Here is a 19,562-nt window from a genome sequence, read left to right as displayed (position 1 = left end):
GAGAAAGCGGCCATGGAGCAGTACATTCAGGATGCCCTTTCTCTTGGACACATCCGTCCCTCCTCGTCTCCTGCCGGTGCGGGTTTTTTTTTTTGTGGAAAAAAAGGACAAATCTCTCAGACCCTGCATCGATTACCGGGAACTCAACCAGATTACTATTAAAGATAAATACTCCCTACCACTCATCAGCTCAGTTTTTGACTCCATTCAGGAGGCTCGCATTTTTTCTAAACTCGACCTTCGTAACGCCTATCACCTGGTGCGTATGAAGGAAGGTGATGAATGGAAAACCGCATTTAACACCCCGGTGGGCCATTATGAATATCTAGTAATGCCCTTTGGCCTAACCAACGCCCCTGCGATTTTCCAACGTCTCGTAAACGACGTCCTTAGAGACTTCATCAATCGTTTTGTCTTCGTGTACCTTGACGACATCCTGATCTATTCTAAAGATCCCGCTCTACATCAAAATCACGTCCGCTTAGTCCTCCAAAGACTATCGGAAAACAAGCTGTTTGTAAAAGCAGAGAAATGCCAGTTTCACACTTCCAGCATTCCTTTCCTCGGCTATATCTTCGAAGCTGGCAGCATACGCCCCGATCCCGCCAAGATCGAAGCAGTTTCCCAATGGCAGCCTCCCACCTCTCGGAAAAAATTACAACAGTTCCTTGATTTTGCCAACTTCTACCGCCGCTTTATTAGGAATTACAGTTCTATTGCTTCTCCCCTCACATAACTCACTTCCACCTCCAAGACCTTCCAGTGGAACCCCTCAGCTCAGACTGCTTTCGACACCCTGAAAAGACTGTTCGTCTCTGCTCCCATCCTCATCCAACCCGACATCTCTAGGCAATTTGTCGTCGAGGTCGACGCCTCTGACTCCGGCGTAGGGGCAGTCCTCTCTCAGCGCGAGGAATCTTCTGGTAAACTCAAGCCATGCGCCTTTTTCTCAAGAAAACTGTCGCCAGCCGAACGCAATTATGATGTGGGAAACCGGGAACTCCTCGCCATAAAACTGGCTCTAGAAGAGTGGCGTCATTGGCTGGAGGGAGCGGCACAACCATTCATAGTTTGGACAGACCATAAAAATCTTGCATACCTTCGCTCAGCCAAAAGACTCAATTCACGCCAAGCCCGTTGGTGTCTGTTTTTTGACCGGTTCAGATTCTCTATCACTTACAGACCTGGCAGCCGTAACACCAAGCCGGACGCGCTCTCTCGTAAATACTGCACTTCAGAGAATCCTGACACCACCACCAACATCCTTCCTGAAACCTGCATAATCGGCAATCTCACGTGGGACATTGAATCCAAAGTCATGCGAGCACAAGGTGAGGAGCCTAACCATCCTACTCCTCCTAACGGCACTCTCTATGTTCCCCCATCTCTAAGGTCAGACGTCATCACCTGGGCCCACTCGTCCCGAATCGCCTGTCACGGCGGAGTCTCCCGAACACTCAATCTCTTACGCAGACGTTTTTTTTGGCCATCTATGAATAAGGACGTTAGAGAGTACGTAGCCGCCTGCTCCACCTGTGCACGATCCAAGTCTTCTAACTCACCTCCCTCAGGCCTTCTCCAACCTCTGTCCACGCCAACCAGGCCTTGGTCCCACATTGCCGTAGATTTTGTCACCGGTCTTCCCATATCTCATGGTAACTCCGTCATATTCACTGTTATTGACCGGTTCTCAAAATTTGTTCATTTCATCCCTCTCCCTCAACTACCTACTGCCACAGAGACTGCTGACTTACTGGTTAATCACGTCTTCAGACATCATGGCATACCAGCTGACATTGTGTCAGACCGCGGACCACAATTTATATCTCAGGTCTGGAAAGCCTTCTGTTCAGCCCTAGGGGCCACTGTCAGCCTCACATCAGGTTACCACCCCCAATCCAATGGGCAGGCGGAGAGGGCCAATCAGGAGCTGGAAGCTTCCCTCCATTGTCTCGCCTCCCAGAACACCATGGACTGGTCCAAATACCTGGTGTGGATTGAGTATGCGCACAATTCGCATCCCTCATCGGCCACAGGTGTGTCACCCTTTGAAGCCTCCCTCGGGTACTCACCACCCCTGTTTCCTTCCCACGAACTAGATCTGGCAGTGCCCTCCGTCCAGGACCATCTTCAGCGCTGTCAGCACATATGGCGTCAAACTCAAGCTGCTCTCCTCTGCACCAAAGAGAGCAACTGCCGCGCTGCCAATCGCCGCAGGGTGGTGAGTCCCACATACCAACCAGGTCAGAGGGTTTGGCTTTCATCCAAGAACATTCCCCTCCAGGCCACGTCCCGCAAACTGGCTCCCCGCTTCATCGGGCCGTACACCATTGACAAGGTGATCAACCCCACCTGTGTCCATCTTCGATTACCGGCTGCCCTCAAAGTACACCCATCCTTTCATGTCTCCCAAATTAAGCCTGTTGTGGACAGTAGTTTGTGCCCGCCTTCCACTTCCCCTCCACCCGCCCGGCTCATCGATAACGCTCCGGCGTACGCTGTTAGCCGCATTCTGGATGTCCGGCGCCGGGGTCGTGGTCATCAGTTCTTGGTAGACTGGGAAGGTTATGGCCCTGAGGAACGATCCTTGGTCTCCCGTTCCCTCATCTTGGACCGCACCCTCATTTCCGACTTTTACCGTGCTCACCCGGATCGTCGGCCTGGACCGCCAAGGGGCGGTCGTTAGGGGGGGGGTACTGTCATGGTGCCTCTGTCAGCCCCGCCCCCCTCTGCTCTGCTCTGCTCCTGACTCCACCAGCTGTGGCCACTTCACCCTCATCAACCAGCCTGCTCTTAAGGAGATCCAGCTCAATCATTCAACGCCAGTTCGTTACCCCTTATGGATTCATCAACACGAAGGTCACCTGTGTGGAAGTCACCTGTTTCTCACCTGCTGCCTCTGAGGATGTCAGGAATTATCAGCCGCAATATTACCTCCAGCCACGTCACGAACCTCCTTCCAGTCTGGATTGCCATCCTGTCAAAATAATCTAGTTATCTCCAGTGAGATTAAAATCTACTTACCATGCCACTGATCTGTGTTATCATTCTGGGTTTTCAGCGTCTGGGTCTGTCCTGCCTGAGAATTATGACACAAAAGTCGTAATCTGCAATTTATTCAGTACAAGATTGACCTCATCAAATGAGACTATGCTAACTTGTTGGTAAGGGTGAAGTAACTGCATTGTAAAAACATATTCTGGCCTGATTACTTCTTGTAACATGATATTTATAAAAAGCAATATTGATATTTATAAAAAGCAAACTTGACGGGAAAATGTGCGGTCCTTCACGCAAGCTCTGACCCAGGCGTACGCACAAAAACGGGTGAAATGAGAAACGGCGACACCGTCGGCAGATGGAAGAAACACGTGAAAGTGAAAATGACAATACTGCCTCTCATAAATAACATGAAGACTTCACAAAGCAAGTCTTACAATTAACAGCCTACACGAACACCCGTTTGATCGATCAGCAGTGAAACAAACAAAAAAGATCAAACGAAAATTACAACAGAAATTCAAATGAACACATATTTGCAGAAAGAAAAGTGAAATATGTTCTGCAATATTGGCATGTTGTGCGATTCATCCTCATAAATAATATAGTTAACAGAACGAAATAATGTACAAAACTGATATTCTCGTCAGTGTGTCCGTCTGGTGGAGCAGATATAGGTGCAGATGGATGGATGGATGGATGGATGGATGGATGGATGGATGGATTAATTGTCCACTGGGGAAAGTTGTTTTCATATTAAAACATTTCTTCATAAGCTATGGAATTATGGTATTCATGCATATGCCTTTAGTTTGTTTTATTTTTGATAAAACAATGTATGGCGTATTTCTCAACCATTTAGAAAGCAACAAGAAATTACATTTGCGCTGATCAATTTCCCATTTCCACGTCGATTATTACCGACATCTGTAGCTTGTCAGATACAATTAAATTGATGGAAATAAAATGCCCCATCACAATGCGTAATGACGCACAATGGCTGATCTTGCGCTCTTAGAAGATGTGGCAAATGGAAGAATTCGGAGTGAACGAATCCTTAGACAGCAAGAAGACTTGCTGGCAAACAAGGACGAGTGGCTTATGAGCGGGTTCCGACTTCCTCGAGCCGTCCTGTTGGTGTCACGGGGGGAAAGGGAAGTACCCAGGCGCAGAGAGGAGAGGAGGCAGGAGGATGCAGGGAATAGGGTTTAATAACATAAACTAAAGACAAAAACATGTCTATGAAGACTCTCATTCATCCAGGTTGGTTCCATTGTAGTAGTTTTAGGGGATGTCATCTGGACTTGGTTTTAAAGTTGGTTTATTCTTCCATCCATCTACGGCAGTGTTTTGAAACCTAAACAAACCAAACCAGTTCCACCTGAGTCGTTAACCGCTGAAAGAGACGAACATTTGGAGAGGGAGTCACTGACTCCCCAACCCCCAGCTGAGGACAAAGGACTATTAACGACCCGAAACCACGTAGGCTAAGTGGACAACACCTCCAGTTTCAGGTCTGACTCCTCCCCCATGAGCGCATATATACCAGCGCTTAGACCAGCTATTTCAGAATTGACAAAGCCTCTTGGATAAGAGGTGAAACGTCTTCCAACTTTAAAACCAAGTCCAGATGACATCCCCTAAAACTACTACTAAAGACAAAAACAAAACCACTGCATACGGCAGGCAAAACTCGAAACACTAGAAATGTACTAAGCTCAGAAACCGGGGAAGAATACAATATGGACCAGCACAGGAGGAAGGGAAAGACAGCACTTAAATACATACAAGGCAACAAGACACAGGTGGAAACACTCAGGACTGATGGGGCAAGGTAAAACTCAAAACAACAACAAAACAGGAAATACTACAAAATAAAACAGGAAACCCAGGAACAAAACACAAAGGAACTGAAACCGTTACAGTTGGACCTCTGCGTTGTACCGGTCCGCGGTGACAAAAAGGTTGGGGAGCACTGGCTTAGAGCAACAAGCTGCTGGGTGTTTATCAATACGGTAAGGTTGAGATGTAATACAAATCTCAAAGGAGCTGGACCTGTCCACACACACTCAAATGTTATAAACACACCTGTTAACTGTAAAATTGTCCACATGTCAACATGTACACAATACAGATAGTGTTCACACATGCACACTTGTGACTTAAAACCAATTAGTGTGAAATATTTCATTTAATCACGCAAACTAGTAGTGCAAAGGTGAGCTAAAACCTGTGCAAAAGTCAGTGTTCATGTTCTTCTAAAATGGATGATGGAATGTGAAAAGAAGGAAGGAGAATGCCTAGTCGTCCCCACACCACAGTCTGTAAAGACATTAAAAGGTCTATATCATGCAAAAAACCTTTTTCAGCTTTAAGTGTGTCATAATGTTAATTCCTCACGAAAAGATAACAACCAACAATAACAACAAAGTGTTTTTTGATCCATTCATGCATCTCTGAACATTCCTCTAAAACCTTCTGAGCACCAGCCCCTCCAGTGGGTCCTCATGAGCTGACGTAGGACCAGCCCCTTCCAGGAACTGTCTGCTCTGCCAGCACTGCCCCCAGGCTAACACACACACACACACACACACACTTTCTTTGTGGAGCTAGCGGTGATCAGCAAAAACACAACCTTCTACTATATGCTCAATACGCACATCAATCATTGCAAAAGTTCCGATGTTGTTTGTTTTCATGGGAGAAACACTGACACGCTGCCAAGGCCAGCTCTAGGATGACAGACCAAGGAGTGAAAGGCGGTCCCTCAGAGATTGAGTCGTCTTACTTCCACACTCAAAGAAATGAAACATTAGATTTAAATAAAAAAGTATCGTCAACCGGTCCCACAAAACAATTTAGTTTAAATCTGAGACAGACTGAATGACTAAAATTCAACATACTATCTTGAATAAGCGCTACATTACACAGTTATTTTAAGTTTACATAGTTCTATTATGTAAAATTTACTCAACATTGTTGCGTTGGATTTATTAATCATATTGAATTTACTCAACATTGTTGCGTTGGATTTATTAATCATTATATTGAATTTACTCAACATTGTTGCGTTGGATTTATTAATCATATTGAATTTACTCAACATTGTTGCGTTGGATTTATTAATCATTATATTGAATTTACTCAACATTGTTGCGTTGGATTTATTAATCATATTGAATTTACTCAACATTGTTGCGTTGGATTTATTAATCATTATATTGAATTTACTCAACATTGTTGCGTTGAATTAAGCAATCATTAGATTGAATTTACTTAACATTATTAAGTAAAAGTTATTAATTTTTGTATTGGATTTACTCAAAATTCTTCCATTCCATTTATTAACTGTTATGTTGAATTTACTCATTATTGCGTTAAATTTATTGTTTTAGTCATAATCAAGTGTCGATTTTTTAGTTATGTTAAATTTATGAATCATGTTGAGTTTTTTTGTTCCATTTACTAAAATCCCTCACGTTAACAATACTAAATTTATGGAATGCCTGTGCTGGGGGGGGTTGGCGGGGGGCGCTGCTCGGGGGGGGGGCAGCGGCGCTGGATGGGCTTCCCATCTACGCCTGGGGCTGGGATCGACCCTCCCCTGGCTCTGGGGCGGGACGGGACAACCCTCTTGGGGCCCCCGGTCGCTCTGGGTGTCCTCCGCTTCGGCTGCGGGGTCTGGGGGGGGGGTCTTGTCGGCCCTGACCTGTGGGGGGGCATTCTGGGGGAGGGGGGGGGGGTCCACTATTGGTACGGGGCAGGGGGGGTTGACGGGTCGGGGTCTCCGCTGAGGCCATCGGCGGTTTCCCCGGCCGGTTGGCTGCTTCGGTCCCGTCGAGGCCTGACCAGAGCTCTTCTAGGGCCGGCGTTTGGGGGTGGGGGCCTGGGCTTGCTCCGGGGGTGGCCGGCGCTTTCTGGCTCCTCTCTCTCTGTGTGGGGGGGCTGGTGCTGGGCCTGGGGTGTCGGCGCCTCCGGGGGTGGGGCCCCTGGGCTGGGTGGGCCTGGCCCCCTTGCTGGGGGGGGGCGGGGGACAGCTGTTTGACCACCGGGGGACAGTTTATCAGCTGTCCCCAACTTACCCCCTTCCTCATATAACCTCATAATAGGGTGAGGGGGTGGGGGGCTTAGCCTGCGATGAGCCTTGGGGGGGGTTTACTAGGCAGTGGCCCCCCTCCTATGGTTGCCGTATGGAGTGGGCCCCCCCTCTTTTGGTTTTATTTGCACCTTAGACATGTAGGGCCCTTGGTAGGGGGGGTGCTTGGACATCACTGCCAGCAAGCAGCGGATGTCCTCCTAGCACCCTACCCGCCAATTTTAACCGCACCTTAGACATTTAGGGCCCCTTGGTGGGGAGGGTGAGGGGACGTCACTGTGAGTAATCAGGAGATGTTCCCTTAGTGCCCTACCCGCCAATTTTAACTGCACCCCCCTTAGTACACACACCCCTCCCCCCTCAATATATACATCCCAACATAAACACACACACATGCACACACACACCATCTCAAACACACATACACGCACACACATTTTGCAAGGAAGGTGGGACCTGGGTCCGTCTGTCCCCTGCCTCTTCCCTGGTGGGGGGTGCGGGCCCCTTTGCAACGGCGGCCGTGTCCCCGGGGTGCCGGCTTCCTGGGCCCGGCGGTGCTCTCTCCGCGCAGTGGGGGAGTTCACATTACATCTGAGCCGGGGGTGTCTGGTCCCTGGGGGGTGGGTTCTGGTCCTTGCTCCTGAGTGCTGGGCCCCGCCAAATTTCCAACTGTGGCCGAGCCTGGTCGGGCCATATTTATAACACCCCTTGTGGGCCCTCTTTTTTTTCCCGGGGTTCCCCCCTCCTGGGCGGGGGCGGCAGGCCCCCTGCCTCGCTCCTCCCTGGACCAACCATGGGCCGGGCGGATGGCTGCCTGGAGTGCGGAGCGGGTCTCCCTTGGGGGGTCCTGGCTCGCACCTGGGGTTGGGGCGGGGGGATGCCTGGAACTCCTGGGTGGTGGTGGGGTGCTCGTTTGGGGCTGTGGGCGTCCTTCTCCGGTGGGGCTCTGCGTTGGGTTCTCCCGGCGCGGCGGGGGGGCTGCTCTCCTGGTTGGGCTGGGGCGGCGCTCTCTTTCCCTCCGTGCTTCCCTGGCCTCTGGCTCTGGGGGCCTTGCGGCGGCCCTGCTGGCCCTGGCCTGGGTGGCGGGCTTGGTCGCCCGGGCGGCGGTTGTTCCCTGCCGGTTCCCGTGTGGCGTTGGGGGGATTCCGGCTGCCGCTGCTGCTGCGGTGGGGGTCTTGGAGTGGGGATGGCTGGGCACTCTCCCTCCTTCTTTTCACGTTCCACCATCCATTTTAGAAGAACATAAAACCTCACCTGAGCACTGGTGTTAGCTCACCTTTGCACTAATAGCTTGCATGACTGAATGACTGAAATATTTCACACTAGTTGGTTTTAAGGCATAAATATGCGTGTGTGAACACTATCTGTTTTGTGTACAGACAGGTGGACATTTATGCAGCTAGCAGGTGTGTTTATAATATTTGAGTGTGTTTGGACGGGCCCCGCCCTTTTTGTACTGCGTTTGAACCTTACCATAATGATTAACAACCAGTAAACTTGTTGCTGTATGCTGCTTGATGGTCTTATCCCCCTTCCCCTCCTATTATCACCCCCTACCCCCCCTCTCTCTAGCGTCCCTCTCTCTTCTTCCCCTCTTTCCTTTTCCGTCCGGTCCAACACCAAAGATTTTCAGACATGATTGAAATTAATAAAGTTTGGCCTCAATTACAAAAGGGGTTTATTCAGACATACCTTTGGTTTGTCAGAAGATTAATAACCCCTCAGCTCTCGTCTGTCTGCCCAGCTGTTGGACAGGACAAGTTAAAAAAAAAAAAAAAAAAAAAAAAAACAATACTAAATTTAATTGTAATCATGTTGTAGGACTTCAATAAGCACAACTTTAATCATTTGACATTCACATTTTTTATTTATAACAAATTTAAGGGCAAACACAAGTCAACTGTCAAACGGACCTAACAAAGTGCCTTTTTGAGTTTGTGTCGTCTTAAGCGCGTGTCCATCTTTGTTGCCTTTTCCCGATATTTCCCTTTATGTGTAGACACATGTAAACAACAAAATAATACAAACTACCAAAGTGCATTGGTGAGGTGTTAAAACAATTAACAATCAGAAACGGTAACGCGTTAACTGAACTCCAACTGTGAGAAATCCAAAGCATTATGCTTTAGGAACTTTGTGAACTTTCCTTTACTCATATAGTTTACCTTTGAGGACCTGTAACTTGGGTGACAGTTTTTGTCCATCCATGTCCATCAATACTTTCTGAATGAATTCAAACGTGTATTTCAGCTTACTGGGGAACTCCAAATTAAGGCAGTAGATGAGCCCCAGGAGGAGAGCGCAACCATACGCCACGTCCTTTACACCCTGCAGCACTTCCACCCCCTCTATGAAAATGTTCACCTCCACGGGGTCATCTGTGGGCTCAGCTCCTTCATGTTGAATGACGAGGATCACCATGTCGAGTTGCTCATTCGTTGCCTGCTCCGCATCAAGATCAGCATCCTACAGCAGGGATTTAAAATAAATTACTTATGAAGATGTGTTTTAGGTGTGTTTCAGATAGTCTTACTGTCACGTTATATATATTTAAAAAACTTGATTAAAGTTCAAATTTTTTATGGTATTTACCAAAAACCCAAATACAAAATCAACTACAATAATAAAAAACAACAACTAGAAAATACTTATAAGAAGCTTTACCTACATCATGACTTTTTTCAGCCTAGATAAAAATAATACTCCTGATATTTACCCAAGATCTGGACTAAAAACCTGTAAGAAATATTGTAAATTGCTGGATGATTGAGCACCAAACCTTGTAAGCACGCTTTAAATTCTGAGCTTTCTAGGAAAAATTTAGTTTTATTTGTTTATGGAGCTAAATACAAAACCTGTTTGAAGATAGTCTTAACATTTCTAAGTGAAGAAATGTTACACCCAAGGATTCATGTCATACAAATTTGACACTTACCAGGGACTCCTTTATCAGGTCATCAGGACTTTCATTGAGGTAAAGACAAACCGCTTTCAGGATGCATTCTCTTCGTTTTTCAACAGATGTGTTCTGTGAAAACACACACAAAAAAAGAAACTTTCACAAACAACCGTAATTTCCAGATTATAAGCCGCTACTTTTTTTCCTGCGCTTGCAGCCCTGCGGCTTATTCAGTGATGCGGCTAATTTATGGATTTAATTGACGGCCGCCATGAACGTACTTGCGGACTCAGAGCATGGGTTGAATACTCTATCCAACTCCAAGCAATGAGCCATTTATTTTTCAACACCGCTAAGCATCCAAACAGCATGGACCTGACTTCAGGTCTTAGACACTTCAGTCATGGTTCAACAAAACGAAACACGCATGCCCGGCCGCATCCCAGAATCCTTTGGTGCCATTAGACCCAACGTGCACGTGATCGCCGCTACAATATGATGAAGCTTTCAAGTTAAAAGCAATAGTTAAAAGCAGCGTGAAAAAATCCACCATCACCAACGGGTTTGGAAAAGCCGCTCTGCTGCGTGACGGAGAGAACAGCGCATGCTCAAGAGGGAATTTACCTCAGAGTCATAGTGACACTAGTCCATCTATTAGCAGCTCCGTAATATACGAGATGATCTTTTAAATGTACGTTTATTATTGCTATGTTATGGTTATTATAAAGCGCCTGTTCGCTCATTTTATTTTTAATCTGTGTGGTCAGTGCTTTTTTCTGCCAGAACGAAGCCGAAAGTATGGTTAGGTGAAGGCTAATATGCACTACAACGTTTAGCCTGGATGAACATGAATCGATGCGGGAAAAGCTGCAATCTGCAGCTTGGCTGCACGTAAATATGTGGGAATAACATCAGCCTTTATTTTGTCGGGACACGACTGGAAACACAAATTGACGTGAACGTTTGGACTGAGTGGAATTTTGCATTGAAAAGCTCACAGCCTCTGTGTGAGCTGGAGACATGTTCTCCTGCGCTGCTGCTCCTTCACATAAAGCTGCGGGGACAATGGCAGTCTGATGGCTCCCACACGTAAAAACTCATCCGCCCCTCATCCACAAAACGTTCAGTATTAAGTCCGATTGCTCTGCACAGACACGATTCGCTCGGTCCACCGGCGCAATGGGGACGAAGCGCTCCTCCTTGGAGCCGCCCTGGCAAGGGGTGTCGGAGAAGATAGGAAGGGGAGACAAAGAGCCCGCTTGGCGAGGAGCAACAGTGTTTGTTGTGGAAGGAAACTTCTGACGCACGCGCCGCGCGGAGGCGCGCGGAGGCGGAGGCGCGCGTATTGCACTGAGGCGCGCGCTTTTCAGTCGCCGCTGCATTATTTTACTGGTGTGTTTTTTTAACCAGCCCCGTTACCACCATAATGCTGCCACGACACAAGTGGAAGGAGAGATGCTCTCCCGTTCTCCTCTCCATCCACTGCTGCTCATTCTTTAAACACTGACAACAGTGTGGCGAGCCGGGGGTTAGACCCGCCTTTAGCCCCTAAGACTCATGGGAAATGCGGAATCGCGGATGTAAATCTCATTATAACTGAGGGATGTAATGTTGATTATATGGTTACTGTTTGTAATTTTATGTATGATACCTAGATTGTCAATAAGTAAAAAAAACAAAACAAAAAAAAAACATAACTGAGGAACTTGTGAACAGAATAGAGATCCATGCTGTTTGGCAGATGTGGGTGTATTCAAACACATGAGCTGATGCAATGCTATCTGCTCCTACAGTGTGCTGATGAATTGCACTCAGTCTGGGAGACGGGATGTGATTTGTCAGGCTGACCATGTTGCGTAATGCAAAAATCAGGGTATGTGTGATTAAGGCAGTGAGAAATTAAATGGAGAGACATGGTGAATACTACGTTATAAGCTTAATGTGAAATAAGTGTAAAATGGCGACCCAGTGCCTAAAGTACTGTATTTTCATGATTAAAAGTCGCACTTAAGTCTTAAATTTTCTACAAAATGTAGTGGGCACCCTATGAGGAGTTGCACCTAATCACCCATAACTGAAACTGTGCCCTATAACCCAGTGGGCCCTATGGTGGTGAAAATACGGTAAACAATAGTACCCATTTATATTTAAAACAGCATTAAGTTTTTGTTACCCTTCCAAGATGGGAATGGCGTCTATGTAATTTCAGATGTTGCTAAATTATGCACAAGACAGAAAAAATGTTTTAGTGAACATGGACAATTCTATTAAGTTTTTCAGAACACTTAGGCTAGGGTAGAAATTGATTTTATAATCTGGATCAGTGTAAATTATTCCAGTAAGTACCAAACTTGCCCATGGCTGCCAGGATTCTTGTTATCTTTAGTCCTGATGTTCCCCCCTTCTTCTGGAAGGTCTTTAACAACAGATCTGAATAATGATCTAGCTGGAACATGAAGGTGGACTCCAGTGGTAATGGGGTGAACTCGGCATTTACCTGAAACACGGAGTAACTCAATCTCAAACGGAATACCAGTATACAGATTACCATAGAAGTGTCACAGTGTGATGCTCATGTCCTTAAACAAAATATAGTAGCTCATACCTTTAGATACAATTGCAGAACACTCTTTGCATGTCAACATGATCTAGACAAGAAAAAGAGGATAAAAGATTAGTGTGTGTATCTATCTATATATATCATCATCGATGATGATGACAGAGAGACAGAGAGAGAGATAGATAGATATCAAGCGATAAAAAATTTAATACATTTTATCTTAAAGTTATTTTTTGCTGATATCCTAAACTCAAAATATAGGCCACCGCTATGTGCCTGCTTACCATGAGAGAACTAACCAGGCTTGTTTGAGGAGGGTGAGGGAGAACGGTGGGAGCAGGTGTGCAGAGTTCTTTGAAGTAAGGCAGGAGCCGCCCACCTCCATTTTGCGTTCGGGTTGACGCTGAGCAGAGGAGTTAACCCGCGCGCACAGAAACTGACGTGTTCGCGGTTTTCTTCCTTCAATACGGGGTCAACAAACACTCAGTTCTAACGCACAATTAACCAGCGTTACAAATAATTTCTGCCGTTAAAAACATTTGCGTTAACACGGTAATGACGCGTAAAAGGCAAAATTCTTAAAACTTACGGTGAACTCAACAGCACACGCTGAAAGAGCTACACTCACTTGCACTGCTACGCTCTGGCCTCCTCCCCTTCCTAAACTGGCGCGAGCGCAGACATGAGCGTCTCGGCGGGAACTCGGACTTAACATTAGTTCCGCCTCGGCACAAACTTTATGCATTGGGGGACGAGGGGATAAACAAAATAACCTCCAAAACGAAGCAGTACAAAAGTGATCCAAACAGAATTTGCCCTACCAAATGGTTCGATCAACTACGTGTACCGTTAGTATTTAGCTAACGTTTCAAAATGTTCCCGCCCTCGTTTTTTTTTTCCAGAAATCAACAGTGCTTGTCACTATCTTGATTATTAATCCCCAATGTAAAAATTTTATACATCGTTTTCATTTGTATGTTTGTTACACTTAAAGTACTTACCAGAAACTCGATGAAAATTCTTGAGCAAACTACTAGATGAGGAGTCGTCGAGAAATGGCGGCCGCTGTCTTCTTGCTGAATTTTATTGCGTAATGCGCATGCGTCAGATGAACGGAAAATTTGTTGGGACAACTGTCCTTTTAAAAATTGACTGTGTTAAATAAATTTTATTAAACATTTTTAAATATTACCCAAATTGCTATTGTTATTTAAATGCAAAGTAACACCCTTGTTTATATCACTGAAAGTGAATTGATTTAATATTTTCAACATAAATACTTTACATAAATAATACTACAGCACTTTTTCATTTCTCTGAGTGCAGATAAGAAAATGTACTGCAAAAATAACTCACATTTCATTTTAATAACCGTTATTTACTGTGCCAAAGCCGATCATTTACTATCAAGAAATTGTAGTTCTTGGAAAGTGTTGGAGGCTGCACATTTTATTGATGACAGGAGCCTGCTGGCTGGTAGAAATGAGAATGCTGGCTGCATTTGGCCTTTACATTTGTGCTGGTTTGAAGTGAAAAGAACAAAATGAGAGTCTGTGTCTAAACGCAAACTTCTGCATGGAACAGTCATCACATTCAACGATAAACACAAAATCATTTTAAACTCAAAAATAACATTTATTTAACTTAAGTTTATTTAAATCTGAAAACAATGAAATATGTTCACTTTACAAAGATTCATTAACATGAGGCATAAGCACCTTTTTGAGTGTGACTGTGTGTCTGTTTTCTTTTGTATGTACGTGCTTGTATGTGTGGGCGCTTTGGTATGTGGAGCATGACACCAAAGAAATCTGGGTCGGTGCCATGCAGTAGGTTCTTTCCAGAACAGACTGCAGTTTTAACCACAAACCTATACAAAAGAAGAGCGAACACTCAGGCGATCAATGCAACGTGTGGATCAGGGTTTACTTTCTGCTAAATGTGCAGAGGTGTTTCGTCAGACAGGAGATACAGGGCTGCAGAAGAAACTGACAAGAACAATTCTATGCAGTATTTTCCTGAATGTATGGACATTGACTTAAGCAGTGCACAAAAGCTCAGCCTGGGGTCGGAATCAGATTTTCCTTGTGATTTGTCCTGACCCTTTGTGTCATACATTACTGATTCTAAAGATGTTTTTCTCACATACACGTATGGAATCAGTGCTTGTTATTAAACCCTGAGTTGACCGTCTGCTGGTAATTTAAATAGAGCTGAGGTCAGACAAAAAGCTCACTAACATGAATACTTAGCTAAAATGACAAAACAATGATAAATAGTCAAAACTCACAGTGTTGCCAATTTAGTTGTGATGTGTAGCATATTTTCCATCTCCACAGGAAATATTGTTCAAAACAGCAGCAGGTGACTTTTTGCTGTTTTTGCTGACATATTTGCCCTTTTCTTGGAGCCTGCATCATTTGTATTTTCTCAAAGAGAAGTTGTGTTAGTTCCACCCCTATTAACCCTAATGGCTGAATAAAAATAAACATTCTCAATGCTTCAACAAATCAGAGCCCAGTCCAACTAACAGGAAATCAACATGCATGCACAACACTAAGACCAAAAACACAGATCTGAATCGGTTTTATATACAGATATGCTTTGGATTTCAGGTTTTGGCTGGAATGTCAGGGCTGCATAGTATCGAACGTTGGATTCCAGGCTCTGTAAACAAGAGTGTTATTAATAAATTATTCAAGAATTAATTTTGTTTAGATGAAAGAAAACATGAGTAAATGAATGTGATTACCTCTTTGTGCTGGCGCTCAGGCAGAGCTAAACCACAGAAAGAGTTTGAGTTTGTCATAAATTTAAATAAAGTTTCATCTGATTTTTCATTTCTATTTGTCAAAACATTTCAGTACCTTTCTGAAAGATTTGATTTTGACCGGCAGAAAGATGATGACCATCACAGGAACAAAAATTACACTTCCAAGGATTCCAACCACCAAATTAAAGGCAGGTGTTTCTGAGGAAGAGAATAGTAAACGGATTTCAGCACAAAATTCACTTTTTTTTTACTTTTTTTCCACCCCTATTAACCCTAATGACTGAAGAGGTAATCATTCTCAATGCTTTAACACATCAGAGCCCAGTCCAACTAACAGAAAATCAACATGCTTGATGTACAACACTAAAACCAAAAACACAGATCAGTGGCAGGAAGATTAAAAAAAAATGTAATGATGTCTGTTTTCTTTAAATCACTGAATAAATAAATGTTATTCCTTGCCTTTTTTTGTCATTTAACAATAAGAATGGTCCTAGAAAAATCAATATGACCAAATTTGAAGTTGCCTTAAAAAAACCCAACCCAGAAACCCCACCCACCCAGGGTAACGTTGACCACAGCAGAACTAGAACCACTGGTTTTCAGTTCTCAGCTTCACTGTTCCCCGTTCTCCCATCCAGTGCTTCACAGCCAAATTAACAAATAAAGGTCATTCATTCATCTTCTAATCCGTTTGTTCCTTTTCGGAGTCACAGGGCTGCTGGGGCCTATCCCAGCCACTCGTGGGCAAAGTCGGGGGAACATCCTGGACAGGTCGCCAGTCTGTTGCAGGGCCACAATCACACACCCATGCACACTTACATTCACACTTGGGTGAATGTGATCATCAGACAAATTCCTCTTTTTATCATTTTGAAACACAGAAATCCCACCAGAGTTCAGAAAGCAGATGATGAATCTGTTTTATATACAGATATGCTTTGGTCTGGTTAAGTCTCAGTTCCTGGACTTCTCTGGGTTTTAGGTTTTGGCTGGAATGTCAGTGCTGCATAGTTCAGAACGTTGGATTCCAGGCTCTGTAAACAAGAGTGTCATTAATAAATTATTCAAAAATTTTAGATTAGATGAAAGAAAACATGAGTAAATTGATGTGATTACCTCTCTGTGCTGGCGCTCAGGCAGAGCTAAACCACAGAAAGAGATTGAGTTTGTCATACATTTAAACAAAGTTTCATCTGATTTTTCATTTCTATTTGTCAAAACATTTCAGTACCTTTCTGAAAAGATTTGATTTTGACCAGCAGAAAGATGATGACCATCACAAGAACAAAAATTACACTTCCAAGGATTCCAACCACCAGATTAAAGGCAGGTGTTTCTGAGGAAGAGACTAGTAAACGGAATTCAGCACAAAATTCACTTTTTGTAAATGTATTTGATTTAATTGACTGGAAAAAGGAAAAATAAATCTTACCTTCTACTTGCAAAAATGTTGCATCAAAATTGTAATTAATTGTGTTCAATCCACAGAAATACAGTCCAGAGTCAGAGATATTAAACTCCTTGATGTTCAGGAAAACATGGGTGGTGTTGGAGGACATGTGGAATCTTCCATTTTTTAAATCTTCCAGAACTGTAGCATTGGACTCAGCAGTGGGCATAGATGCGATGCGGGTGGTGTTGGATCTTTTGGCCGACTTGAACCAGAAAATGTTGGAGATGATGTTGCTGAGGTTGGAGCACAGCAGTGAGACTTCTCCTCCAAGCTGAACCTCTACGACGACAAACTCAGACAGTGACACACAGATCAAACCTGAAACATAAGAGTCACATGCTCATCAGCTTCACATCAGCTCTTCAAAGCATTTCTGACAAAATGTCAGCAAATATGGTGTAAAACTGTAATCAGACTTACTGAAGCTGCAGAGAAAAGACAGTATTGAGGTCAAGCCCATCATTCTGTACTCAATAGGACTACACCTTTTGTTCTTTCAGTCTGTCTTTGAACAGTGCCAGTTAAGTTATGAGAGAAGGAAGTGGGTATGTCAAGTCTTATCTCTCAGAATGTCTCACTCTGAAGTTGAATATATTTTTTTAAATACATACATTTTTTGTCTTTTAACAATCAACTCTTAGTGAAGAGAGCTTTTTTAATGCTTTTCTTTTGTAGCTCTGGATTTTGCTGCTAACATCAATAAAAACGTTCAGAAAATAAAAACTGCTGGTTTTGACCCGACAGTTTAGTTAGAGAAATGATAAGAGAAGTGCATCACACTACACAAGAAACACATGCACACACAATTGAAGGCAAACAGTTTTCATTTGAAATGTGTTTGTATTGTTTCTCTGAATGCAACTGAAAAGCCAATTTCATTTTTAGATAATTGATTTTCTGATAAACATAGATTTCAAAAAGTCCTCCATACCATCATGTAAAGCTGCATGTAAGGACTTCACGGACCTTTTCATGAGTGGGAGGGGGAAAATAGAAAAATAGTTAGGGGGCTCGAGCTCGGGTTCCGCGGCAGGAGCAGGGGGCTCGGGCCAGACGTCCGGTGCAGGGGGCTCGGGCCAGACGTCCGGTGCAGGGGGCTCGGGCCAGACGTCCGGTGCAGGGAGGGGTTGAGGTGGTTCCAGTTCCCTCCGGTCTGCCTTCCCCCTCACCAGGGGCCTCCTAGGAGCAGGAACGGGTTGTGGTGGTTCTGGCACCCACATCGGAGCAGAAACGGGTTGTGGCGGGTCCGACACCCTCCTCGGAGCCGGAACGGGTCGTGGTGGGTCCGGTACCCTCCTCGGAGCCGGAACGGGTCGTGGTGGGTCCGGCGCCCTCCTCGGAGCCGGAACGGGTCGTGGTGGGACCGGCACCCTGGGGTGCCTCCAGGTCCACCAGCGTAACCATGACGGGACGTCGAGAAGGGCGGCGGCGACGACGGCGGCCCCCTCTTACAGCCAGACGACTCCCGTCAAAAACGGAGGTGGGACACTGGAACCAGTCAGCCGAGTCTGTCCTCTCCTCCTCTGGCAATAGGCCTTCCACAGCCACATGTCCTGATCAGCTGGGTCGAGAAAGAGGGCCCCTTGGAGTGCGTCCGGCTCCACCACAGGAACGGGAGAGGAATGTCGACGGGGGTGGTGGCGATGACGGCGACCCCCCCCTCACAGCCAGGCGACTCCCCTCAAAAACGGAGCCGGAGATCTGGGGCCAGTGGCCTCTGGTCCTCTCTGCCTGCAGGCAGTAGGTCTCCAGGAGCCGCATGTCCCTCCTCCCCGGGTAGAGGAACTCGTCAGGCTGGTTTTCGTCCGCCTCCTGGCAGAATGCTCCAAAATGCAGCATGTTTCTCTCTGCTGGGTACAGGTTTGGCTGGTCCATAATGTTACAGGGGGTAAGGGAAGTACCCAGGCGCAGAGAGGAGAGGAGGCAGAAGGATGCAGGGAATGGGGGTTTAATAACAAGAGATTGGCATGGGGTGATGTAAGCAGAGAGACAATTCTCAATGAGTGAAAGATATAGCAGCGTTGCCATGGAGTGTTTTCCTCCGTGCATGGCTGGCTGCCTCGTTTCTATTGGGCAGACGCGGACATTTGCCCCAGCGCGTTGCGTTCATAACACATAAAAAAAAAGTTTTCTACAGTTGCTGCCCAGCAAAACATTATACAAATAGACGGATCTAAATGTGTGTGTATGTATATTTATTAACACACGTCATGGGGCATTTAGAAAGTTAATATGAAATATTTCTCTTTGAAAAAAAAACATAAAGCCATGTGTACGTGGCCGGATAAAAGGAAAGCAATGAGCTCAATACAGGCTGATGTAGTCTGCAGACACATAAACACCTGTCCGTCGGCAATAACAGTCCCCGGAAACCGGACCAATTATAGGGTCGCACCGGTATTTATGGTTCATTATTTTTTTTATTTCCATCGCACAATTTGCAATGAATTTGCATTGCCTTATAAACAATGGGCATTACATATATTTCTATGATGTAAAAATAGTAAAAACAAATGACATAAACAACAGCACGGTATCATTTCTACCTTTTTTTTGTACGGCACGGCGTATAATATTCGGTTTGCAGTCGTCTTTTGCGCTCGCTATATCAATTCTTTTTAACATCTACAAATGCAATGATGTTCACGTCATCATGAAAGACATGACCATCGAGCGTAAAAGCAAAGGAGACTGCTACCGGGCTGTTATCCGCCGACCGCCATGCTGCGGTTACAATAAAAAGAAGCGGAAATTACGTTCTGTGATGAGACGTTCACG

The 19,562-nt window shown here is 45.1% G+C and overlaps 2 protein-coding genes across 3 annotated transcripts; both read right to left on the bottom strand.

Annotated features, from left to right (window-relative positions):
• Positions 1-9,089: 9,089 nt before the first annotated feature.
• Positions 9,090-13,362, bottom strand: LOC144987135 (uncharacterized). Its single transcript, XM_078936197.1, has 3 exons — positions 13,145-13,362; positions 10,032-10,124; positions 9,090-9,562 (listed from the first exon to the last, which is right to left on the bottom strand). Exons 1-3 carry the CDS (start codon positions 13,298-13,300, stop codon positions 9,245-9,247), a joined length of 567 nt encoding a protein of 188 aa, XP_078792323.1. The 5' UTR covers positions 13,301-13,362; the 3' UTR covers positions 9,090-9,244.
• A 2,801-nt stretch (positions 13,363-16,163) lies between these two features.
• On the bottom strand, positions 16,164-17,339 carry LOC144987364 (uncharacterized). Of its 2 annotated transcripts, none has more exons than XM_078936738.1 (5): positions 17,205-17,339; positions 16,764-17,102; positions 16,563-16,679; positions 16,448-16,473; positions 16,164-16,365 (listed from the first exon to the last, which is right to left on the bottom strand). In XM_078936738.1, the coding sequence occupies exons 1-5, from the start codon at positions 17,245-17,247 to the stop codon at positions 16,279-16,281; spliced, it is 612 nt and encodes a 203-aa protein (XP_078792864.1). In that variant the 5' UTR covers positions 17,248-17,339; the 3' UTR covers positions 16,164-16,278. The 2 variants fall into 2 exon arrangements, with proteins under 2 accessions (XP_078792864.1, XP_078792865.1); XM_078936739.1 differs by having other exon boundaries at positions 16,764-17,063; positions 17,205-17,299.
• Between the last annotated feature and the right edge of the window lie 2,223 nt (positions 17,340-19,562).

The sequence above is a fragment of the Oryzias latipes genome, chromosome 18, assembly GCF_053564925.1.
Source record: "Oryzias latipes strain Hd-rR chromosome 18, Olatipes_Hd-rR_3.1".
In the NCBI taxonomy this organism is placed as follows: domain Eukaryota; kingdom Metazoa; phylum Chordata; class Actinopteri; order Beloniformes; family Adrianichthyidae; genus Oryzias; species Oryzias latipes.
This window is presented reverse-complemented; position numbering and strand designations above follow the sequence as displayed.

Bases quoted from the DNA above. Each gene is read 5' to 3' on its own strand.
- LOC144987364 (XM_078936738.1), bottom strand. From the start codon at position 17,247: ATGATGGGCTTGACCTCAATACTGTCTTTTCTCTGCAGCTTCA. The intron at 17,103-17,204 runs GTAAGTCTGATT...CTTATGTTTCAG, and splicing joins GTCTTTTCTCTGCAGCTTCA to GTTTGATCTGTGTGTCACTG. The intron at 16,680-16,763 runs GTAAGATTTATT...TCCGTTTACTAG, and splicing joins AACATTTTTGCAAGTAGAAG to TCTCTTCCTCAGAAACACCT.
- LOC144987135 (XM_078936197.1), bottom strand. From the start codon at position 13,300: ATGCATAAAGTTTGTGCCGAGGCGGAACTAATGTTAAGTCCGAGTTCC. The intron at 10,125-13,144 runs GTAAGTTTTAAG...GTGTTTTCACAG, and splicing joins CGTGTGCTGTTGAGTTCACC to AACACATCTGTTGAAAAACG. The intron at 9,563-10,031 runs GTAAGTGTCAAA...TCCCTGCTGTAG, and splicing joins ACCTGATAAAGGAGTCCCTG to GATGCTGATCTTGATGCGGA.